This window comes from Myotis lucifugus, unplaced genomic scaffold (genome assembly GCF_000147115.1).
Source record: "Myotis lucifugus unplaced genomic scaffold, Myoluc2.0 scaffold_7, whole genome shotgun sequence".
Classification (NCBI taxonomy): Eukaryota; Metazoa; Chordata; class Mammalia; order Chiroptera; family Vespertilionidae; genus Myotis; species Myotis lucifugus.
Genome location: NW_005871055.1, coordinates 6,220,343 through 6,240,607, shown reverse-complemented (window position 1 = coordinate 6,240,607; position 20,265 = coordinate 6,220,343). Strand labels below are relative to the sequence as shown.

Below are 20,265 nucleotides of genomic sequence, written 5' to 3'. Positions count from 1 at the left end.
GAACCCTAAAGACTCCATCAAAAAATTATTAGACTTAAGAAATGAATTCAGCCCTGGCTGGTTTGGCTCAATGGATAGAGAGTCAGCCTGCGGACTGAAGGGTCCCAGGTTCGATTCCGGCCAAAGGCACATGCCTGGGTTGCGGGCTCGATCCCCAGTAGGGGGTGTGCAGGAGGCAGCCAATCAATGATTCTCTCTCATCATTGATGTTTCTGTCTCTCTCTCCCTCTCCCTTCTTCTCTAAAGATCAATAAAATATATTTTTTAAAAAAAGAAATGAATTCAGCAATGTAGCAGGATACAAAATTAATGCCAAGAAATCTATGGCATTTCTTTACACCAATAGTGAACTTACAGAAAGTGAGACTAAAAAAGCAATCCCATTTACCATCACACCAAAAAAATTAAGATACCTAGGAATAAACTTAACTAAGGAGGTAAAAGACTTATATGCGAAAAACTACAGGACACTGAAAAAAGAGATAGAGGAAGACATAAATAGATGGGAGAACATACCGTGTAGAATCAACATCATCAAAATGTCCATACTACCCAAAGCAATCTATAGATTCAATGCAATCCCCATTAAATTACCAATGGCATATTTCACAGATCTAGAACGAACGTTTCAAAAATTCATCTGGAATAAAAAAAGACCCCGAATAGCTGCAGCAATCCTGAGAAAGAAGAACAAAGTAGGTGGGATCTCGATACCAGATATCAAGCTGTATTACAAAGCCACTGTTCTTAAAACAGCTTGATACTGGCACAAGAACAGACATATAGATCAATGGAATAGAATAGAGAACCCAGAAATCGACCCAAACCACTATGCCCAATTAATATTCGACAAAGGAGGCAAGAGCATACTATGGAGTCAAGACAGTCTCTTCAATAAATGGTGTTGGGAAAATTGGACAGATACATGCAAAAAGATGAAACTAGATCACCAACTCACACCATACACAAAAATAAACTCAAAATGGATAAAAGACTTAAACGTAAGACAGGAAACCATAAAAATACTAGAGGAATCCACAGGCAGCGAAATCACAAACATATGACGAAGGAATTTCTTCTCTGATACTGCTCCTAGGGCAATGGAAACTAAAGAGGAAATAAACAAATGGGACTACATCAAAATAAAAAGCTTTTGCACAGCAAAGGAAACCATCAACAAAACAACAAGAAAGCCCACTGCATGGGAGAACATATTTACCAATGTTATCTCCGATAAGGGTTTAATCTCCAAAATTTACAGTGAACTCATGCAACTTAACAATATGAAGATAAACAATCCAATCAAAAAATGGGCAATGGACCTAGATAGACACTTTTCGAAAGAGGACATACAGAAGGCCGAAAGACATATGAAAACATGCTCAAAGTCACTAATTATACGAGAGATGCAAATCAAAACGACAATGCGGTATCATCTCACACCTGCCAGAATGGCTATTATCAACAAATCAGGGGGTCTCCCTCCAACCTGCTCTCCGCCAACATGGCTCCACGGCTGAGCAGCATCTCTGCAGCGGCGCGGCTGCTGGGGGCCCCGGCCCCGCCTCGCGGAGGTTGTGGCTGCGAGTGCGGCGCGCTTCTATTCCAAGGACAATGAAGGCAGCTGGTTCCGCTCACTCTTGTGCATAAGGTGGATCCCCAGAAGGACGCTCACTCCACCCTCCTGTCCAAGAAGGAGACCATCAACCTCTACAAATTCCAGTTTCACAATGTGAAGCCCGAGTGTCTGGATGCCTACAACAGCCTGACGGAGGCCGTGCTGCCCAAGCTGCACCTGGATGAGGACTACCCCTGCTCGCTCGTGGGCAACTGGAACACGTGGTATGGGGAGCAGGACCAGGCAGTGCACCTGTGGCGCTTCTCCGGCGGCTACCCCGCCCTCATGGACTGCATGAACAAGCTCAAAAACAACAAGGAGTACGTGGAGTTCCGGAAGGAGCGGAGCCAGATGCTGCTGTCCAGGAGGAACCAGATGCTTCTCGAGTTCAGCTTCTGGAACGAGCCGCAGCCCCGAGCAGGTCCCAACATCTATGAGCTGAGGACATACAAGCTCAAGCCAGGAACCATGATAGAGTGGGGCAACAACTGGGCTCGGGCCATCAAGTACCGACAAGAGAACCAGGAGGCGGTAGGCGGCTTCTTCTCACAGACAGGAGAGCTCCACGTGGTGCACCATCTCTGGGCCTACAAAGACCTGCAGTCTCGGGAAGAGACTAGAAATGCTGCTTGGAGGAAGAGGGGTTGGGACGAAAATGTCTACTACACAGTGCCCCTGGTGCGACACATGGAGTCTCGGATCATGATCCCTTTGAAGATCTCGCCTCTCCAGTGATGCTGCTGCTGCTGCCGCCACCTCACTGCCCTTCTCCCTCGGGGCAGCCACGGACAGAGGGGCTCCCAGTCCAGCTGTCTTGGTTTTCTCTCTGATCTGGAAGGACTCTGGGGGCTAGTGCTCAGCTCAGACAACGGGGAGCTGAGGATGACAGAGTTCTGAGGACTTTGCAGCTCTGCCTGCCCTGCCCATCCCTGCCCCTGTGCTGGAAGCAGTTTTTAATTTCTTTGAATGAAGAACAGCAACCTTTTATGTCTTCTCACATTCCGCCCCCCCTCCCCCCTAAAATTCCTCATCTCGGGCCCACCAGTCCCCAAGTATCACCAAGGAAAACAACAGTTTAGCTTTAGTTGTACAAAAGGTAGTGTGTCCAGTGGTTAGAGGTGGGAAGGGGTCAAAGCAGACCAGGCTCTCGGGGAAATTCCCTGGTCTCCACTGGCCATCCACTTGCTGGACAGTCCGACCCACGTCCCTCCTGCTGGGGAAAAGCCTAGAACTGTCTAGAATTGCAAGAAGTAAAGGAAAATCCTCAACTTAGCAAAGTCAGCAGGAGGTCCACCTCATGAACCCAGAAAGGCTGGGGAAATGGAGCTGGAAAGGATCTGGGGGCAGGAAACAGAATGGAACAGAACGAGAACCAGGAACCCAGAAGGTAGAACGTAGAATTCACAACCTGGGTTTGAACTGCAGAACTTGGAATACAGAATGGGAGACATAGCACCGAGGTGACGAGACCACCTGGGAGGGTTTCCTAATACAAGACAGCTGGAAAGAGGCGCATCGCTTAACCTCTACACCATGAGGTTGAAAACCTGAATGTGTCCTTGCAGCCGCCTGTGCAGGGAGTCTCCTGCCCTCCCTTTTCCTTCCTGTAGGCAGATACCGGGCCAGGGCCTGTGCTTTTCCTCACCCGGCATCCCTTTGCTCCAACCACATTTGATCACCCCAACCCTCATTCACCTGGGCCACTGGGTAGTGGAGATCACGGCGGGCCCTCCTCAGTGACCTCCACACCTCATGAACCTCTGGGTAGGTTGATTCTGCCTCCCTTTCAGGAAAACTTGCGCTGGAATTACCGACGGAACCAATTAAATGTTTACTATAAAAAAAATCAACAAACAACAAGTGTTGGAGAGGATGTGGAGAAAAAGGAACCCTTCTGCACTGCTGGTGGGAATGCAGACTGGTGCAGCCACTGTGGAGAACAGTATGGAGTTTCCTCAAAAAACTAAAAATGGAACTCCCATTTGACCCAGTAATCCCACTGCTAGGAATATATCCCAAGAAGCCAGAAACACCAATCAGAAAGGATATATGCACCCCTATGTTCATAGCAGCTCAATTCACCATAGCTAAGATTTGGAAGCAGCCTAAGTGCCCATCAGCAGATGAATGGATTAGAAAACTGTGGTACATCTACACAATGGAATATTACGCTGCGGTAAAAAAGAAGGAACTCTTGCCATTTGCAACAGCATGGATGGACCTAGAGAGCATTATGCTAAGTGAAATAAGCCAGTCAATGAAGGAAAAACACCACATGATCTCACTCATTTGTGGAATATAGAGAACAACATAGACTGATGAACAGGGACAGATCCAAAGACAGAGAAACAGCGATCAGACTATCAATCGCCAGAGGGAAAGTAGAGGAGGGTGGGGGTAAGGGGAAGAGATCAACTAAAGGACTTGTATGCATGCATATAAGCCAAACCAATGAACATGGACAACAGGGGGATGAGAGCATGAGTGGGGAGAGGGGGAGAGGTTGGGGGTTAATAGGGGGATGAGGACACATTTGTAATACCTTAACCAATTAAAGATAAAAAAAAAAAAAAGAGCAAACATCTGGCATGGAAGGGCAGGTCCCAGCTGACCTCTGGGCCCTGGGCAGCACCTGGGCCCCCAGGTCCCCGCGAGTTCCCCTCCACCTGAGTCACGGCACCCAAGTCCCCATGTGGAGATGCGGTGAGCACGGCCGAACGCCAGGGGCCGGGGCACAGCATGGGCCTCTGGGCCACCCAGCGGTGCTGCATGGAAGCCCAGCGGGCAGTATGCTCTCTCCCGGCTGGCCTCACAGACTGGCACCTGCGCGAACCCATGGGGAGCCCAACCAGCCTCTGCGGTCGCAGTGGCTGTGGCCCGGCTCACCCAGAAGATGCTGCGTGGGTGCAGGGCAGGCTCCTCACGGGCTTCCGGCACCTGAGCATGGGGGCTTGCCCAGCGCACATGAGCCCTGGCGTTCTAGGGGAGGGTAGCAGAGGGAGTGAGAGCGAGCTCGGCAGACACCCCGCATTCTCACCACACCTCCATCCCTGTTACCCCTGCCCCCAGGTAGCTGGCAAGAGGTTGCGGTGCGTCCCAACATCCATCATGTTCTTTGCCACCCCCTGGTGGTCAGTGCACATCATAGTGAGCGGTTGAACTCCCGGTCTCCCAAACTTCCAGTTGAACGACTGTCCGAGGGGACAATTTGCATATTAGACTTTTATTATATAGGATACTAGTAGCCCAGTGCACAAAATTTGTGCATATTAAAAGGGAATTAATTAGCGGAAATATTTTAATATTGCTATTTGCTCTTTCTCTATAATAGAAGTGAGAGATGAAAGGAAATTGGTAAAATGTATATAAAAATAATATATAAATTTATTAATAAATAAACAGTAACAAGGATATAACAACAGAGGCATGATAAAAACGACAAAAACATGATATGAAAATAACAAAAACATGATATAAAAACAACAAAAACATGATATAAAAACAACAGTGATGCAAACAATGACTGATACAGTGATTAAACTTATTCTAATATCTCCCTGTACACCACATTAAGAGTTAAAACACTTTCAGAGTGCTTGACTAATTTCCCTTGTGTTGAAGTATTTAGAACTTTAACTTTAACATCACATGCTCTTCAAACTCAAGACAAAGCAACATATAACTGACTATGTGCGAAAACAGGTTGAGGTAGGAATATTCCTACTCTGTCTAGAGTTTGTCCTTGTGATTTGTTAATAGTCATCACAAATGCTGGCATCACGGGAAACAGTTGTCGAATCAATTTAAATGGGAGGCCAGTGTCAGATGGGGACAAATCAATTCTTGGAATCAGAACAACCTCTCCCTCTGCAGATCCTGTTAATACTTCAGTTTCAATAATGTTAGGTCGTAATCTTTTGATGATAAATTTGGTACAATTACAAAGACCCCATTTACTATTAAGATTTCTCAATACCATGATGATTGCACCCACTTTCAATTTTAATTTATGACATGGCATTCCCAAAGGAGTAATACTATTAAGAAATTCGATGGGAAAATTTTCCTTTTCAGCATCATCTGTGGAATCAATGGAATCATCACTCAAATATGTGTGAAAATCTCCATCGAGTATATCCAAAATTTCTTCATTTAATTTTTGAACGTGCTCATTTTTTGGACAAAGAATTGCACATTTAGATATATTTTTAATATTATCTATAGAGATAGTATTTCCAAAGGTAGCTTTAATAATAGATCCATTACAAATCATTTAACAGGGGATTTCAATATCCATTCCTAAATGAAAACTGCTATCAAGTTTGCCATCTCCAAGTTTTACTAACCATTCACTATAAGCAGAATCCTCTGATCTCATATTTGTTGTAAGAGACAACTTTCTGAAACATCCCCAAACATTGCAGTACTTTAAACTCGTTTGTACTATGGCCGAATGCAGAGCATGTAGTACAATACTGAGACATTGTCAAAAATCCCCTCCAAGAAGAACTTTCCCACCAAATACAACATTCAAATTTCTCTTAGTAATCTGTCTATGGCGTTTATAGCATGATTGGGTGCATGGTGCATTCATCAATAATGAGAAGTTGGGCCTTTTTAATAGTTTTAGCAACTTCACTGTTTATATCGAGTCTAGAAATTGAAGTTTCATTTAGTGGAATGGGTAATTTATATTGGGAATGAAAGGAGCTTCCACCGAGAAGTAAATTTGCAGCAATTCCTGTAGACGCTGTGGGTAAAACTACTACCACGACCTCTAATATAATGTATTAAAACTTTATAAAGATATGCCTCCACGCTCCAAGGGCCGGTTCCTGCCTCAAACCTCACCCTTACCGGAAACAGCTCGGGGAGAGTGCAGCTGTTGCTAAGAGAACCCAGGACTCAGTGTGCGCATGCTCCGAGGGCAGGTTCCTGCCTGAAACCTCACCGCCCTCGTGGGAAACAGCTTGGGGAGGGTGCAGCCGTTTCCAAGACGACCCCTGCAGGACCAACTTCCTTCCGTTATACCCAGGGTTTTTATATAAATAGATAGATGCTGATTTAAATGTTCTCTTTCACATCCCTTTTGATGCTTGAGAATTGCTGCCATAAATGTTTAAGAGATTTTATCTCCAAGCAGGGAGAAAAAAATATGAATCTTCATGTCGAGTGTGTTTCCTTCCACGTCCTGCGTGGAGTAGGGTTCGGTATCTGAAAGTGGAGCCGCACAACAAATGAGAGAAAAAGACACAAGATAATTTTGCAATATTGGGGGACCAGGCGGGCAAGTCCAAGAAGAGGGACTTCCTCCGATGCTCAGGCTGCTCCAAGCTTTTATTTGATCTTGGGTAGCCCTAGGGTAAGGAGGTTTGTCTGGGGTAGCCTTAGGGTAAGGATGTTTGAATGACACATGGATTAGCTCATTGGTAGACAATTTCCAGAAATAGGCAGAATATCTGATCAACAATAATCAACAAGGATCTACACAAGTATCTAAGGAATTAAGGGAACTAAGGTGGGATGCTTCAGCTGTTATTACCTAAATTAACTGGGTGGTTCCTAGATTAACTGGGTGGTACAGTTCTGACCTTTGCTAGGACTTCAAAGGTTACTAGCTTTTGGGGGTCTCTGTCTAAACTCAGCTAGTGAAGACAATGAATGGACTCCGGCATCTTCATCCAAATACCTAACTGGAACCAGACAACCAATGGGTCTGGGCTGCCTGTCAATACTTGAGCCAATTGAGCAGAGATAGGGTTGAATCATATATGAGCATTTATTCCAATAATGCCGGCAGTATGGGAGAGCACCAGGTCATCCACAAAAATCTGCTCTGCAGCCCCCCATAAGCCAGCTGTTTATATAGGGTAGGACAAGGATTACCTGGGGAAGTAGGGGTTACAGGAATGAGGAAGTAGGCAATGCAGGGTGGGGTGGGACTCCATTGTTTGGGCAACAAGGTTGTTAATCTTTCTATGATAAATAGGCAGTTCTTGAATGAGAATGGACTACATTCCAAGGTTGACTCCCATTCCTGGAGGCCAATAACTCCCAGCAAGGTTAGAATATCCTTTCTTTAACCAACACAAGGCAATCATGGTTAACAGTGCATGATTAATATTTCCCATAACCATAGTTAGTCCCCAATATTCTATTTCTGCCCCTAATGAAAGGAGTTTTTTGGGTAAAATAGGAATTTGGGGGGGTGAAATAGGCAGGTTTAGGAAATTTTAAAAATTAAGGGGTCCATGGAAAAAACACAGGGCTACAGAGTTGCAAAAGAGTACATTTCCATAAGACAAGGGATCAGGGAGCAGCAGAAGTTACATTTCCATAAGACAAGGGAGCTGGGAGTAGCAAAAGGTACACAATTACAGAATAAAGGGAAGGAGGAAGAAAGCCCAGAGGGAATAGGGAAACAATAAGGAAGGAGGGGAGGAGAGCCTCAAGTGTCCCATTTGAGGTTCAACCTTTGATCTCAGGAGTTGCTATAGTGACCAAATCAGAAGGGGATAGTGACCAAGCAGAGGGGATATTAAGGGACACAGATCTGTAGCCTTTATAAACCATGGAAAAAAGGACTCTTTCCCCCTCCCTATGTGGGAGTCTGTACTTGTTGTTCAATAAATTTTCACCTTTACTATACCATCTTCCACCTGTGGTTTCTTCTTTAACAGACAAAGAACCCAGGAAAAGCCATCCTGCCCAGGGAACACCGCGAGTTCCAGTCCAAAAATCCTGTATCACTAACACAACTCACATACAGGGAGTTGCTCTTCTATACAGAGTGGTCTCCAGCTTCTAGCCCAACAGTCCAGAAAAAGGAGTTAATAGTCATTGGGGAAGGTCTACCATTGAGAAAAAAAAACTATCATATTTTTAATTATCCTATATAATAAAACTCTAATATGCAAATCAACCAAATGGCAGAACAACCGGTCACTTTGATGTACACTGACCACCAGGGGGCAGACGCTCAACGAAGGAGCTGCCCCCAGGTGGTCAGTGTGCTCCACAAGGGGGAGCGCTGCTCAGCCAGAAGCCAGGCTCACAGCTGGTTAGCGCAGTGGCAGTGGCAGCAGGCAGAGATCCCCCCGTGTGTGGGGAGCAGACCTAAGCAGGCAGGTGGACATCCCCCAAGGGGTCCCAGACTGCAAGAGGGCGTAGGCCGGGCTGAGGGAATCTTCCCCCAGTGCACGAATGCTGTGCACTGGGCCTCTAGTAAAAATATATTTTACTGTAGAATTGGGCTTCTCAATTGAGCTCAATTATATGGGATCTTGTTGAAATGCATCTTCTAATTTGGGAGGTCTTTGGTGTAGAAGGAGATGCTATATTTTTAACAAACTCCCAGGTGAGGTTGCTGGTGAATGGACTACATTTTGAGTGTCAAAATTTTAGCCCTAGCCAGTTTGGCTCAGTGGATAGAGTGTTGGCCTGAGGACCAAAGGGTCCTGGGTTCGATTCCAGTCAAGGACCGAAGCCTGGTCAGGGCTCGTGCAGTAGGCAACCGATCGATGTGTTCCTCTCACATTGATGTTTCTCTGTCTTTCCCTCTCTCTTCCAGTCTCCCTAAAAATCAATGGAAAAAATATTCTCAGGTGAGGATTAAAAAAATTTTTTTTTTAGCAAGCTAACAAACAAAAAATAACTAGAATGACACAAATCAACTGTGAATCTGTCTGCTAAAATGGCACATTCTGCTTCCCATTCATACCTCCATGCTGAAATAGTTCTGGTCTCCTGGGTTCTTCCCCAATAGCACCCAGAGAATCTAAAAAAGGAACAGATCCAGGTGAAGCTGTGAGAGCCTGTGGGGTGGCGGGAGACCGTTTGGAATCGTGGGTACAGGTGGGTACAGGTGGGAGAGGGTGGGCACTTGCTGCTGCTTGAGACAGCAGATGCTTTGCCTTCTCAATAGGTGAGTCAGATACAAAGATCTTCAGGTTCAAGAGGGAAACCTACCTGTGCAGGGCAAGAGCCTGAGTGGGTGAAAAACTGTTCCAACAGGTAGGACAGACCGCACCCAAGGATTTAGTTCTCCACCCTTTCCTCCAGGCATCCTTCTAAAGCTCTCCTACCCAACTGGAGCAATAGGGGAAAGCCCTGATCTGGATTCAGGGGTGAGAAACTATAATCCTCTGTACCTAGAACTTTCCACCCTAGGGTGTATACACCCTCTCTTACCTCCTTACCACCACCCCAACCAACCACCACCAACAACAAAAAATGAACACTTCACTTCAAGTGGAAACATTAAAATGAAAAATATGATTTTCATTTCCAGAGCTTTTGTATCATCCCAAAGAGAAACTCTGTTAACTACCTTTTAAAAAAAATGTATTAATTGGAACCCTTTTTATAAAAAGACACTTTGTCGCATCTATTATTTGGAAAGGCAGGATAAATGCTTGATAGGGATGAGGCACAGGGGACAGCTTTGGACTGCTCAAACCTGTTCCATTTCTAGACTTGAGAAATGATTACAAGGGTGTTTGCAGAGTGGTGAGACTACAGGAAGCAGAGGGAGGAGGAGAGGGAGACAGGAAAGCCAAGTAAAAGAAGAAAAGAAATTTTCTGCTACCACAAAAAAGCACACATAATATAAACTTTATGCATTTCCTTAAAAAATTGTGATTCTATATTCATAGAAATAAATTAAATTAAAAGGGAAAGTGCCCATTTTTGTAAGTGGATTTAGACATAGGTCAGTTTAGACACTGGTATATTTAAAGGCAGGGGAATGGTATTTAACGGCAGGGGAAGGGGGTGGGTGGGTGGGACAGGATCAACCAAAGAACTTGTATTCATGTACACATAACCCATGGATACAGACAATAGGGTGGTGAAGCCCTGGGGTGGGGGCGAGGGTCAGGGTGGGGGGCGTGGGCGAGGGCAAGCTAGAAGGGGTCAATGGGGGGAAAGGGGACATATGTAATACCTTCAACAATAAAGATTTTAAAAGATAAATAAATAATAAAGGCAGGTGAATGTGTAAAATAACCTCTCAGAGGCCCTTCTGGAGTGCTGGTGATGATCTGTGCATAGATCTGGGTGCTGGAGGCATGAGTGTGCTCAGTTTGTGAAAAATTATTGGGCTGAATACTTATGTGTATTTTTCCATATGTATATTATACTTCAACAAAATCTTTTCTAAAAAATTAAAAGTCCCTTCTGCTCTTCAGATTCTACTTTAAGGAAATAACCCTTATTTAGGCTGCTAGAATTATAAGATTCGTACTGACATATAGAACTGGAATTAGAGTCCTTTCCGCTCATTAATTATCCATGAAATGAAATGAGACCTGACTCATCAGCCTGCTTGTTCTTGACTAGAGGAGGGAGACTGGTGACTACATCTCCAATGTGATGGGCCTGGCAGTGGCTCAGCAATACCTACATCTTGACCCACCTCACAGGGCCCAAGAATAGCCATGGCTGCTGACTGCTGAGTGTGCTTCCAATGAATGGATATAAGATGGGAGTTGTATGGATTTAAGATGGCCCACTCTGACAAGAAATGGAGAGAGGAAGAAGAGGGGAGAATGAAAAGAATCGAAATAAAAGGGTATCAACCTCATGTCAGTTGAAATAATAATCGTTGGGCTACAGACTCCAATATCCCTACAAACATAAATCACACTATTTTTTATTTATGTAATAGAAATGAAAAAGAACACTTAAATGAATTTCCCCTTAAACTTTCTGATCTTATTAACTCTGAGATTAGGCCTACATTGAAGGAGGCTATTTTTTAAATATATATATATATATATATTTAAAGATATATTTTTATTGATATCAGAGAGGAAGGGAGAGGGAGATAGAAACATCAATTATGAGAATCATTGATCGGTTGCCTCCTGCACGCCCCCTAGTGGGGATCGAACCTGCATGTGCCCTGATTCATAGGTGGATGTTCAAACACTGAGCCAAACCAGCCGAGCTTTAATATGTTTTGTTTGTTTGTTTGTTTGTTTAAGAGAGAGGAAAGGAGAGGGAAAGAGAGAGAAACATCAATTGGTCACCTTCTGCACATCCCCTACTGGGGATCAAGCCCACAACCCTGGCATGTGCCTAACCTGGAATTGAATGGGCAACCTTTTGGTCCATGGGATGATGCTCAACCAACTGAACCACACTTGCCAGGGTTGAAGGAGGCTATTAGAAATGTCATATTGAAACCAAAGTGTTGTGTTTGGGTACAAGTTTGTTGTCTCACAAAATAGAAGAATGAAGTCACCTACAGAAACAGTTAACAGAAGCAAAGTTTATTGAGAGACAGGCAGACTTCCTGTAGCAAAGAGCAGCAAGAAGAGGGCCTAAAGCGGGTTACCGGTGAATATTCTTTGTCTCAGGTTCTGAAGTCCCATGTCTTTTAAGCCAGTCATGGAAAAGGTGCCGCTGGGGTTCCAGGAGAGTAAAAAGCTGGCCAGTGTCCAGAGCTTTCGTCCCATGTTGCAGCTGGGTGTGGTTCAGCATCCAAGCTAATTAAAGTCCATTAGTCCATGTGTGGAGGCCCAAATGGCTTATGGCCATGTGGGTGCAGGGGAGCACATCCCCTGCCATAGGAGAGTAAGGAACCCAGTGTGCCAGAGAGAAGAGAGCTAAACGTAGAGTGTGCTTCTTAGTCTAGGGGTAGATACATGCTTGCTAGCTTCTGATTGGTTCTTTCAAAGAATTCTGCCTTAGCAACATCCTTGGTATTGATTATATGCGTCACTGCCTTGTGATTGGTTATCTGTAAGTTGCCTGTCGTAGCAACACCCATACATTTTTAAAGGTCATGGCTCTCTCCTTCTTTCCCTGCCTAGCTGGGTTCTGTTCTAAGCCATTTTGTCTCTATGGTGCAGTCAGCAAGCTGTAGTCTATCCACATTTATAAGATCCTGTTATTCTTGGACTTCCCAGTCCTACTTTCCATTCCATTGGTCTCATTCCTGACTACTTAGCTTCCTTCTGCCTCCTCAATATGAAACCCATCAATAAATTTATTATAGGTGTACTCACTGATGAGGGTCAAAGGGAGAAAATGCCTTATTTGCCTTATTATCAGACACTTTAAAAAGTCCTAGAAAAAAACGATTTTTCTTTTACACAAAAATGGTGAATCTTAGAACCAATTATATTCGCTTCTGACCAAATCTGAAGCCCACCTCTATGGACTGTGCAGGACTTTATGACACCCAGTTTGATACCTTCCTTATCCCTGGCTTCATCTTACTGTCTTATTCTCATTTTCAGATTGTACCAGTTGCCTCATTCATTTTTCAAAAATGTATTAGAAACATCAATGATGAGAGTCATTGATCAGCTGCCTCCTGCACGCCCCCTACTGGGGATGGGCCCGCAATGCCGGCATGTACCCTTGACTGGAATTGAACCCGGGACCCTTTGGTCCGCAGGTTGATGCTCTATCCCAGCGGTTCTCAACCTGTGGGTCACGACCCCTTTGGCGGTTGAATGACCCTTTCACAGGGGTCGCCTAAGACCATCCTGCATATCAGATATTTATATTACGATTCATAACAGTAGCAACATTACCGTTATGAAGGAGCAACGAAAATAATTTTATGGTTGGGTCACAACATGAGGAACTGTATTTAAAGGGCCAGAAGGTTGAGAACCACTGCTCTATCCACTGAGCCAAACCGGCTAGGGCACCTCCTTAATTTTGAAGCTGTTATGTGCTACACAGAACTCTATAAGCTGCTACCAACAGCTTTTCAAGCAAGGCAAAGAAATTGATATATTCTCCAAATTATATTATCTCTAATTTCCACACCAGTGTGCTCTTCATGTAAGAGTGGCAAGTAGAAGATAAGCTATCTTCCTCCTACAGCATGTCAGCAGACACTCACTCATCTCTTTTCATTACCATCTTAAGTACTTGCTGTCATTTTTAGCAAAAGAGGTTATGGGTCAGGTTTTTAGATTAAAAAAAAAAGCACGCTAGCGCGAGTGCACAAACATACACACACCCCTTTATACACTCCCTACCCCATGCTTACTGATTAGAAAACACTCTACCTCCCAGCTACACAATTTATAAATAGATTGCCCTTAGCTCTTTTCAAACATATATTCTTTTTGCGTTTTGCATATATTCTTTGGTGCATTTTCCTTACAAATTGTCTACATGTAATATAAATACTTCCCCCATACTTTATGTGTATTTTCATGTTAGGTATCAACAAGAAAAAGGACATTTTATTTTTTTTTAAATATATTTTATTGATTTTTTACAGATAGGAAGAGAGAGGGATAGAGAGTAAGAAACATCGATGAGAGAGAAACATCGATCAGCTGCCTCCTGGCACACCCCCTACTGGGGATGTGCCCGCAACCAAGGTACATGCCCTTGACCGGAATTGAACCTGGGACCCTTGAGTCCGCAGGCCGACGCTCTATCCACTGAGCCAAACCGGTTAGGGTGAAAAAGGACATTTTAGAAATTAAATGTAAAATTACTGTATATGCAAAGACATTATTTTGATACATTACAATCCAAGCATTACAATTAGCAAAGTTCCCCCTGACTGTGCTTTTCCTCAGCCCAGCTGCCTCCCAGTTACCCACTGTTATCAGTTTGATGCACATCCTTCTAGACCAGGGGTGGGCAAACTTTTTGACTCGAGGGCCACAATGGGTTCTTAAACTGGACTAGAAATTAAATGTAAAATTACTGTATATGCAAAGATATAAATTCAAAGTAAACATCATTACATATTACAATTAGCAAAGTTCCCCCTGACTGTGCTTTTCCTCAGCCCAGCTGCCTCCAGCCCGCAGGCCGTAGTTTACCCATGGCTGTTCTAGACTGTCAATGCTTTTACAAATATATACATGTGTCTATAGCAATATACTGGTTTTATAATGTGTGTTTGTGTTAAATGAATGGTGTGATGTAGGTGTTATGCTGTTTTATAACTTGCTTTTTTCACTTAACAATATGTCTTAGAGCGCTTTTCCTGCTCCAAGGGAAGAGCTCTTTTCTATGTTAACTTATACAGACAGCCTCCTCTAGCCACTAGTTTCTGGTCTTCCATCTTTTTTTAAAAATGGGAACATGCTCCAGTGGATAGAGCATCAGTTTACGGACTGAAAGGTCCCGGGTTCATATTCCCAGTCAAGGGCACATGCTAGGGTTTCAGGCTCGATCCCCAGTATGGGGTGTGCAGGCAGCTGATCAATGATTCTCATCATTAATGTTTCTATCTCTCTCTCCATCTCTCTTCTTCTCTGAAATCAATAAAAATATATTAAAAAAGAAAATTATTTCCTGCCCTGGTTGGCATGGTACAGTGGTTAGAGCATCAGCCTGCACACCAAAGGGTCACAGGTTCGATTCCTGGTCAAGGGCATGTACCTGGGTTGCAGTTTCAATCCCTGGCCCAGTTGGGGCATGTGCAGGAGGCAACCAATAGATGTGTCTCTCTCACATCAATGTTTCCCTCCCTCCCTCCACACCTCCCTTCTACCTTCTCTAAAAAAAATCAATGGAAAAAAATATCCTCTGGTGAGGATTAAAAGAAAAAAAAAAGTTACTTCCTTTTCCATAGTTAACATTCCAGTGACCCCCTGCCAAAGCAACTTTGAAAAATAACTGTTGCACCCTGGCCAGGTAGCTCAGTTGGTTAGAGCATAGTCCCAATATGCCAAGGTTGTGATTTGATCCCTGATCAGGGCTCATACATGAGTCAACCACCGAATGCATGAACAAGTGGAATGAAAAATTGATGTTTCTCTCTCTCTCCCTCTCTCTAAAACCAATCAATAAAAATATTTTTTAAATAAAATTTTTCTAACTCCTTTCTCTACATTTACCCCAATAACAATTTCCACTGTTAATAATGTAAGGACAGGAAAAAAAAAGTCTTTTCTTTTTCTTTGCTGTGGCCTTCCACAGTTTATGAGAAGCACCTGGTAATTAACCCCCAAGATTGTTAGCTCCTCTGATTTAAACAGCCCCTCTGTTCAAACTGCAAGACAAGATAAGCTACTCTCAAGACTACATTTTGCATACCCCTCCTCCCTGCTGTTTTTACAGCTCAGGGATAATTTGCACCAAGGAGTCTCTAGTCAATGGAAAAGTTCCCTTTCCCTTCAAACAAGCCTCTTTTGAACTCTTCATAACTTTTGCCGTAAGCATGTTTTACAGGCTTGGGGAAAATACTGATAAGACAGCTCCTAGGACAGTGATGGCGAACCTATGACACGCATGTCAGAGGTGACACTCGAACTCATTTTTTTTGGTTGATTTTTCTTTGTTAAATGGCATTTAAATATATAAAATAAATATCAAAAATATAAATCTTTGTTTTACTATGGTTGCAAATATCAAAAAATTTCTATATGTGACATGGCACCAGAGTTAAGTTAGGGTTTTTCAAAATGCTGACATGCCGAGCTCAAAAGGTTCGCCATCACTGCCCTAGGACATCTGCAGGTCTGTATCCTAAAAAAGCAAACACTAGATTTTCAAGACAACTCCTGGTATCTGCTCAACTTCAGCCCAAAATCCTCCTCCCTTCCTTGTCGCTTAGCAACAACCAGGCCTTAAACGGGGAGGCTGCTCTTTGTTTCTTGCCCTGTATTGATTAGCAATACTTGGCCCTTTCCCTTCGTGGAAAGTAAAATAAACTCCCTCTCTCTGCATCTATCTCTTCTCTCAGTTGTCAATTCTTTCACAGCCCATGTCACCAGCCAAACCCTAACAAATAATGCATTGCAAAACTTCCGAAAAAACTGTACACATATGCAAATGTATGTTATTTTCCTAAAAGGGACACTGACACTATTTATATTATTCTGTACCTTGCCTTGTTCTTGCAATGAAATTTAAATTTCTTTCCAAATTTTGATATTCTAAAATTGAATTGGGTTCCTAATATGAACTAAATTCCATGACTGCTATGGGGAATGGTGGGTAGACAGACAGGATATATCAGGAAAGCAGAGGTCATGGAAAAAGCCCCCCAACAAGTTAATAACCTGAAAGATTTTAAAATATATGAAAATTATTCTAATATTCATTCATTCATCTATATGATGAATTAAAAAGTATTTACACATCGATTACAGAACACAAGGGGTGTTCTAGTCAAGAACCAGACATGACAGTTAGGAGGTTTTATTTACTTGCAGCAAGTAAAGGAGACAGGGATTCACATCCGAAGCTCTGTCTCCAGGAAGGCTTAGCCCTTGCTTATATATACTATTTGATTAATTACACATTGATTTCTTCTTTGAAGTTGGCTACACTTATCTGGTTGGGTTCTTCTCAAGCTCCTCCTGTTTGCAGCTGCTTCTGCAAAATACTGTGCTACATTTTAACATTTAGCAAGAATAGCATTTAAGACCTTTGTCCTAACAATTTCATCGATTCGTTCAACAATTGAGTCAGGCCCCAGGAATGGAACCGTGAACTCCTGGTTCATGGTCAGAAGCTCAACCACTGATCCACACAGGCCGGGCAAGATGCATCCTTTTGTAATTGTTCAGTGAGGGTTCTAGAATAGCTCCACAGAAGGAAAACACACAGCTAGAATGCACCCTTTGGTCTTTTCCCTGTTGTCGCTGCCTGCTGCCTGCAAGGTAGATGTGATGGCTGGAATTCCAGCATTTGTTGTAGACCATATGGATGCTAGAAAGAAAGGAAGAGCCCTGATTTCTATCCCATGAAGCCACCATGGCTTCATAGCTTCAGTCTGGACTACATACCCTTGAATTTCCTTACTTAGGGAAAATAAACCCTAATGTGGTTAAGCCATTGTAGTCAATCCCTGACAAAATGGCAACTCCTACTAAAGTTCTTTTCTCGTGTAAGGATTTGTGTGGAAGAGGCCAGAAGACACTGTCTTTGAAATTTCTTTAATTGCAAGAAATACCAAGTTATATACAGCTGCAAAATTTAGGGCAATCTCAGAATTTGCCAGAAATCATTGCTTTGTAAGGAATAAAATGTTATAAAAATTTGTAAGTAAAAGCTAATCAGCTTAGATAAATGTTGGGGTCCAGCCCCAAGAGGTCCAGGGGTTCACCAAGGTGTGGACGGAGACGGCGAAGAAGGAATGACACAGAGGCAGCTTTCAGTTGATCAGCAGCCTAGCCAGGATCTCTAGCCAGGATCTCCAGCCAAGTTCTGGCTAGGATCTCCAGCGAAGTTCTGGTCAGGATCTCCAGCAAAGTTCTGTCTTTTATTGTCTTGTTACATCTGTATTTATACCAGTTGATTTTAATCCTGTCAATTTCTATTGCAAAGGTTAGGGCGTTTCTTATCTCCATTCCAGGGAGTAAAGATTATGTTAGCTTAAGCGTGATTGTTCGTAGTTAAAGTGATTAACTACCTTCCTGGCACTTAGTTAAGGGGTTTTATTCCCTCCCTAACTTCAGGGAAAAATCCCTACCTGGGGAAACAACCTTTCTCAGAGAGGTGACCTTGGTTAAAACACATAGCGCTAAGGGTAGCAAACATATTAAGAACAGTATGCTATATACGCCAGGTCCCTTGAAACATATGCTGTGCAGATGTTTCTTTCCTGCAGCGACTGTGTCAAGCAGCAAGGATGGACCAGCTTCCGGCAGATAAAGCCAAATCCTTGCAATTTTGTCAGTGGCTTGCAATTAGTGACTAATTTCCCCCTAACTGTATTACTGGTGTTCTAAGAAGGCATTTTCAAGGCACAGCACAGATTTTGTAGACCACAGGATGGAGCTTACAAAATATCCTGGTATTCAAATCATATATGCCTAAGATTTTAGGTTTCAGGATGTGTAGTCACTGAATTGTCAGGAGCTATCAAATATGAATCTGAGGTTAGAAATATCATAGGGAAAAAAAATATCATAGGGACCAAGCTGAATTCTTTCAGTGATCCACTATTAGTGTTGTGATTAAATAGTACAACATACATCAACTAAATCCCCACAATACTAACAAATAACATAGAAGATTAATGGAATAGTTTCAGGAATACTTTATTTTTTACCTATTTGATTTTAAAGAGAGAGGAAGGGAGAAAAACAGCGATTTATGGTTCCACTTGGTCATACATTCATTGGTTGATTCTTATATGTGCCCTGACCGGGATGAAATCTGCAACGTTGGCATATTGGAACAACGTTCTAACCAGCTGAGATACCTGGCTCAGGAATACTTTGAAAAGTAATAAAAATTGGGAAGAAGTATGCATCCAAACTGATCCAATATTTATTGATAACCATTCCCCTCCCGTCCCCGTCCCCTCCCCTCCCGTCCCTGTCCCTCCCCTCCACCCCTCCCACCCCATCCTTCCCTTCCCTTCCCTTCCCTTCCCTTCCCTTCCCTTCCCTTCCCTTCCCTTCCATTGAGGACGCTAGGCATTTTTTCATCATCTTAACTTCCCAAACTCTTCTAACTCACAAACATTACATTTTATACTTAGGCTGACTTTGTTAAGGTCACAGGACTAGTAGATAAAGTCATTATTCCAACCTAGGGTGTATTGACTCTAACTTCAGTACTCTTTTTCACTGTGGCTATGTTTATAAAAACTTGAAAAAACATTTTTAATTGAATATAAAACTGGAAAGGAGTAAAGGGAGTAATATTTGAGGGTACTCATGGGGGAATATTTCTAAAGAATATGAAAATGTTAAAGCTGAGAAAAATAAATTGTGCTCTGCCTGGGATAATAATCTGTTCCACTTACACATCCCACAGAAAAATAAAAATCAAGAGCTTTGAGAGATCCTCCATGGACCATCTGTCAGAAGATGTCCACTGTTCAGAACCTCTTCAGCCCACTTTTGCTTCCTCCCAGCTACCCAGTGTACCCTGGGCTGTACCCAGTGCAGCCCAGAGCCCCATCTTGGGGTGGGGAGGGTGTTCCCATTTCCTGGCTCTTTTCCATTTTGACTCCTCCATCATCTCATTGTGAGACAGGCTAGTAAGCCAGGACAAGCAGAACAGGGAAACGGAGACCATTAAACAGCAGTTTGCAGCCATCTAGTAAATCCTATCTTCCCTAACCCAGGAACACTCCTCCCCAACCAGAGGATAAATAGCTTAAATCGCCCTACTAACCAGAAATCCATGAGTGCCATTTGCTGACCACCCCCAAGGACAGATGACTTCAAGAGAATAAACCTCATTTTGATGCATCAGCATAAAACCTGAATACTCTATTGAGATCTTCCCCTAAACACCCAGGCTTTAAAATTCCTCAAAGCGAAGGTCCAGGGCGCTCTCGCTCCCAGGAACACACCTGCACCTTCCCCCACAGGCGTGCACCTCCCAAACTCTAAGGGACCCCACCGGGCTTACTTACAACCAGGGCAGCAATGGGCAATGCTAGTCCATCCCGGGGAACGCCCCCCACCTGTCCCCCCCAAGCCTGTCCCCCAGGGCCTTTTCTCTGACTTCTTACTGAGCAAAGCAGCCCAGCCAAGGCCCATTCCCCAGCCCTCTCTCGTCTCACTGTCCCCTGAGATCCACCCGGACCCCGACTGTGAACGCCGAGAACCCACACACTCCGGCCGCTCAGGGCCGGGGCCCTTCCGGCAGCAGTCGCACTGTCCTGCGCCCCGCGCTTTCAGAGTCGCCCTCTCTTGGTAAAATGCTTTATTAATTGGGTTTAGGAAAGATTCTTAGTGATAATGGCC

The 20,265-nt window shown here is 43.6% G+C and overlaps 1 protein-coding gene across 1 annotated transcript; it reads left to right on the top strand.

The window, feature by feature from the left end:
• Positions 1-1,488: 1,488 nt before the first annotated feature.
• On the top strand, positions 1,489-2,629 carry LOC102432898 (protein NipSnap homolog 1-like). Its single transcript, XM_014448942.2, is given in 3 exon segments — positions 1,489-1,548; positions 1,550-1,638; positions 1,641-2,629. Coding segments are annotated over 3 exon segments (846 nt in total). The 5' UTR covers positions 1,489-1,504; the 3' UTR covers positions 2,354-2,629.
• Positions 2,630-20,265: the final 17,636 nt, after the last annotated feature.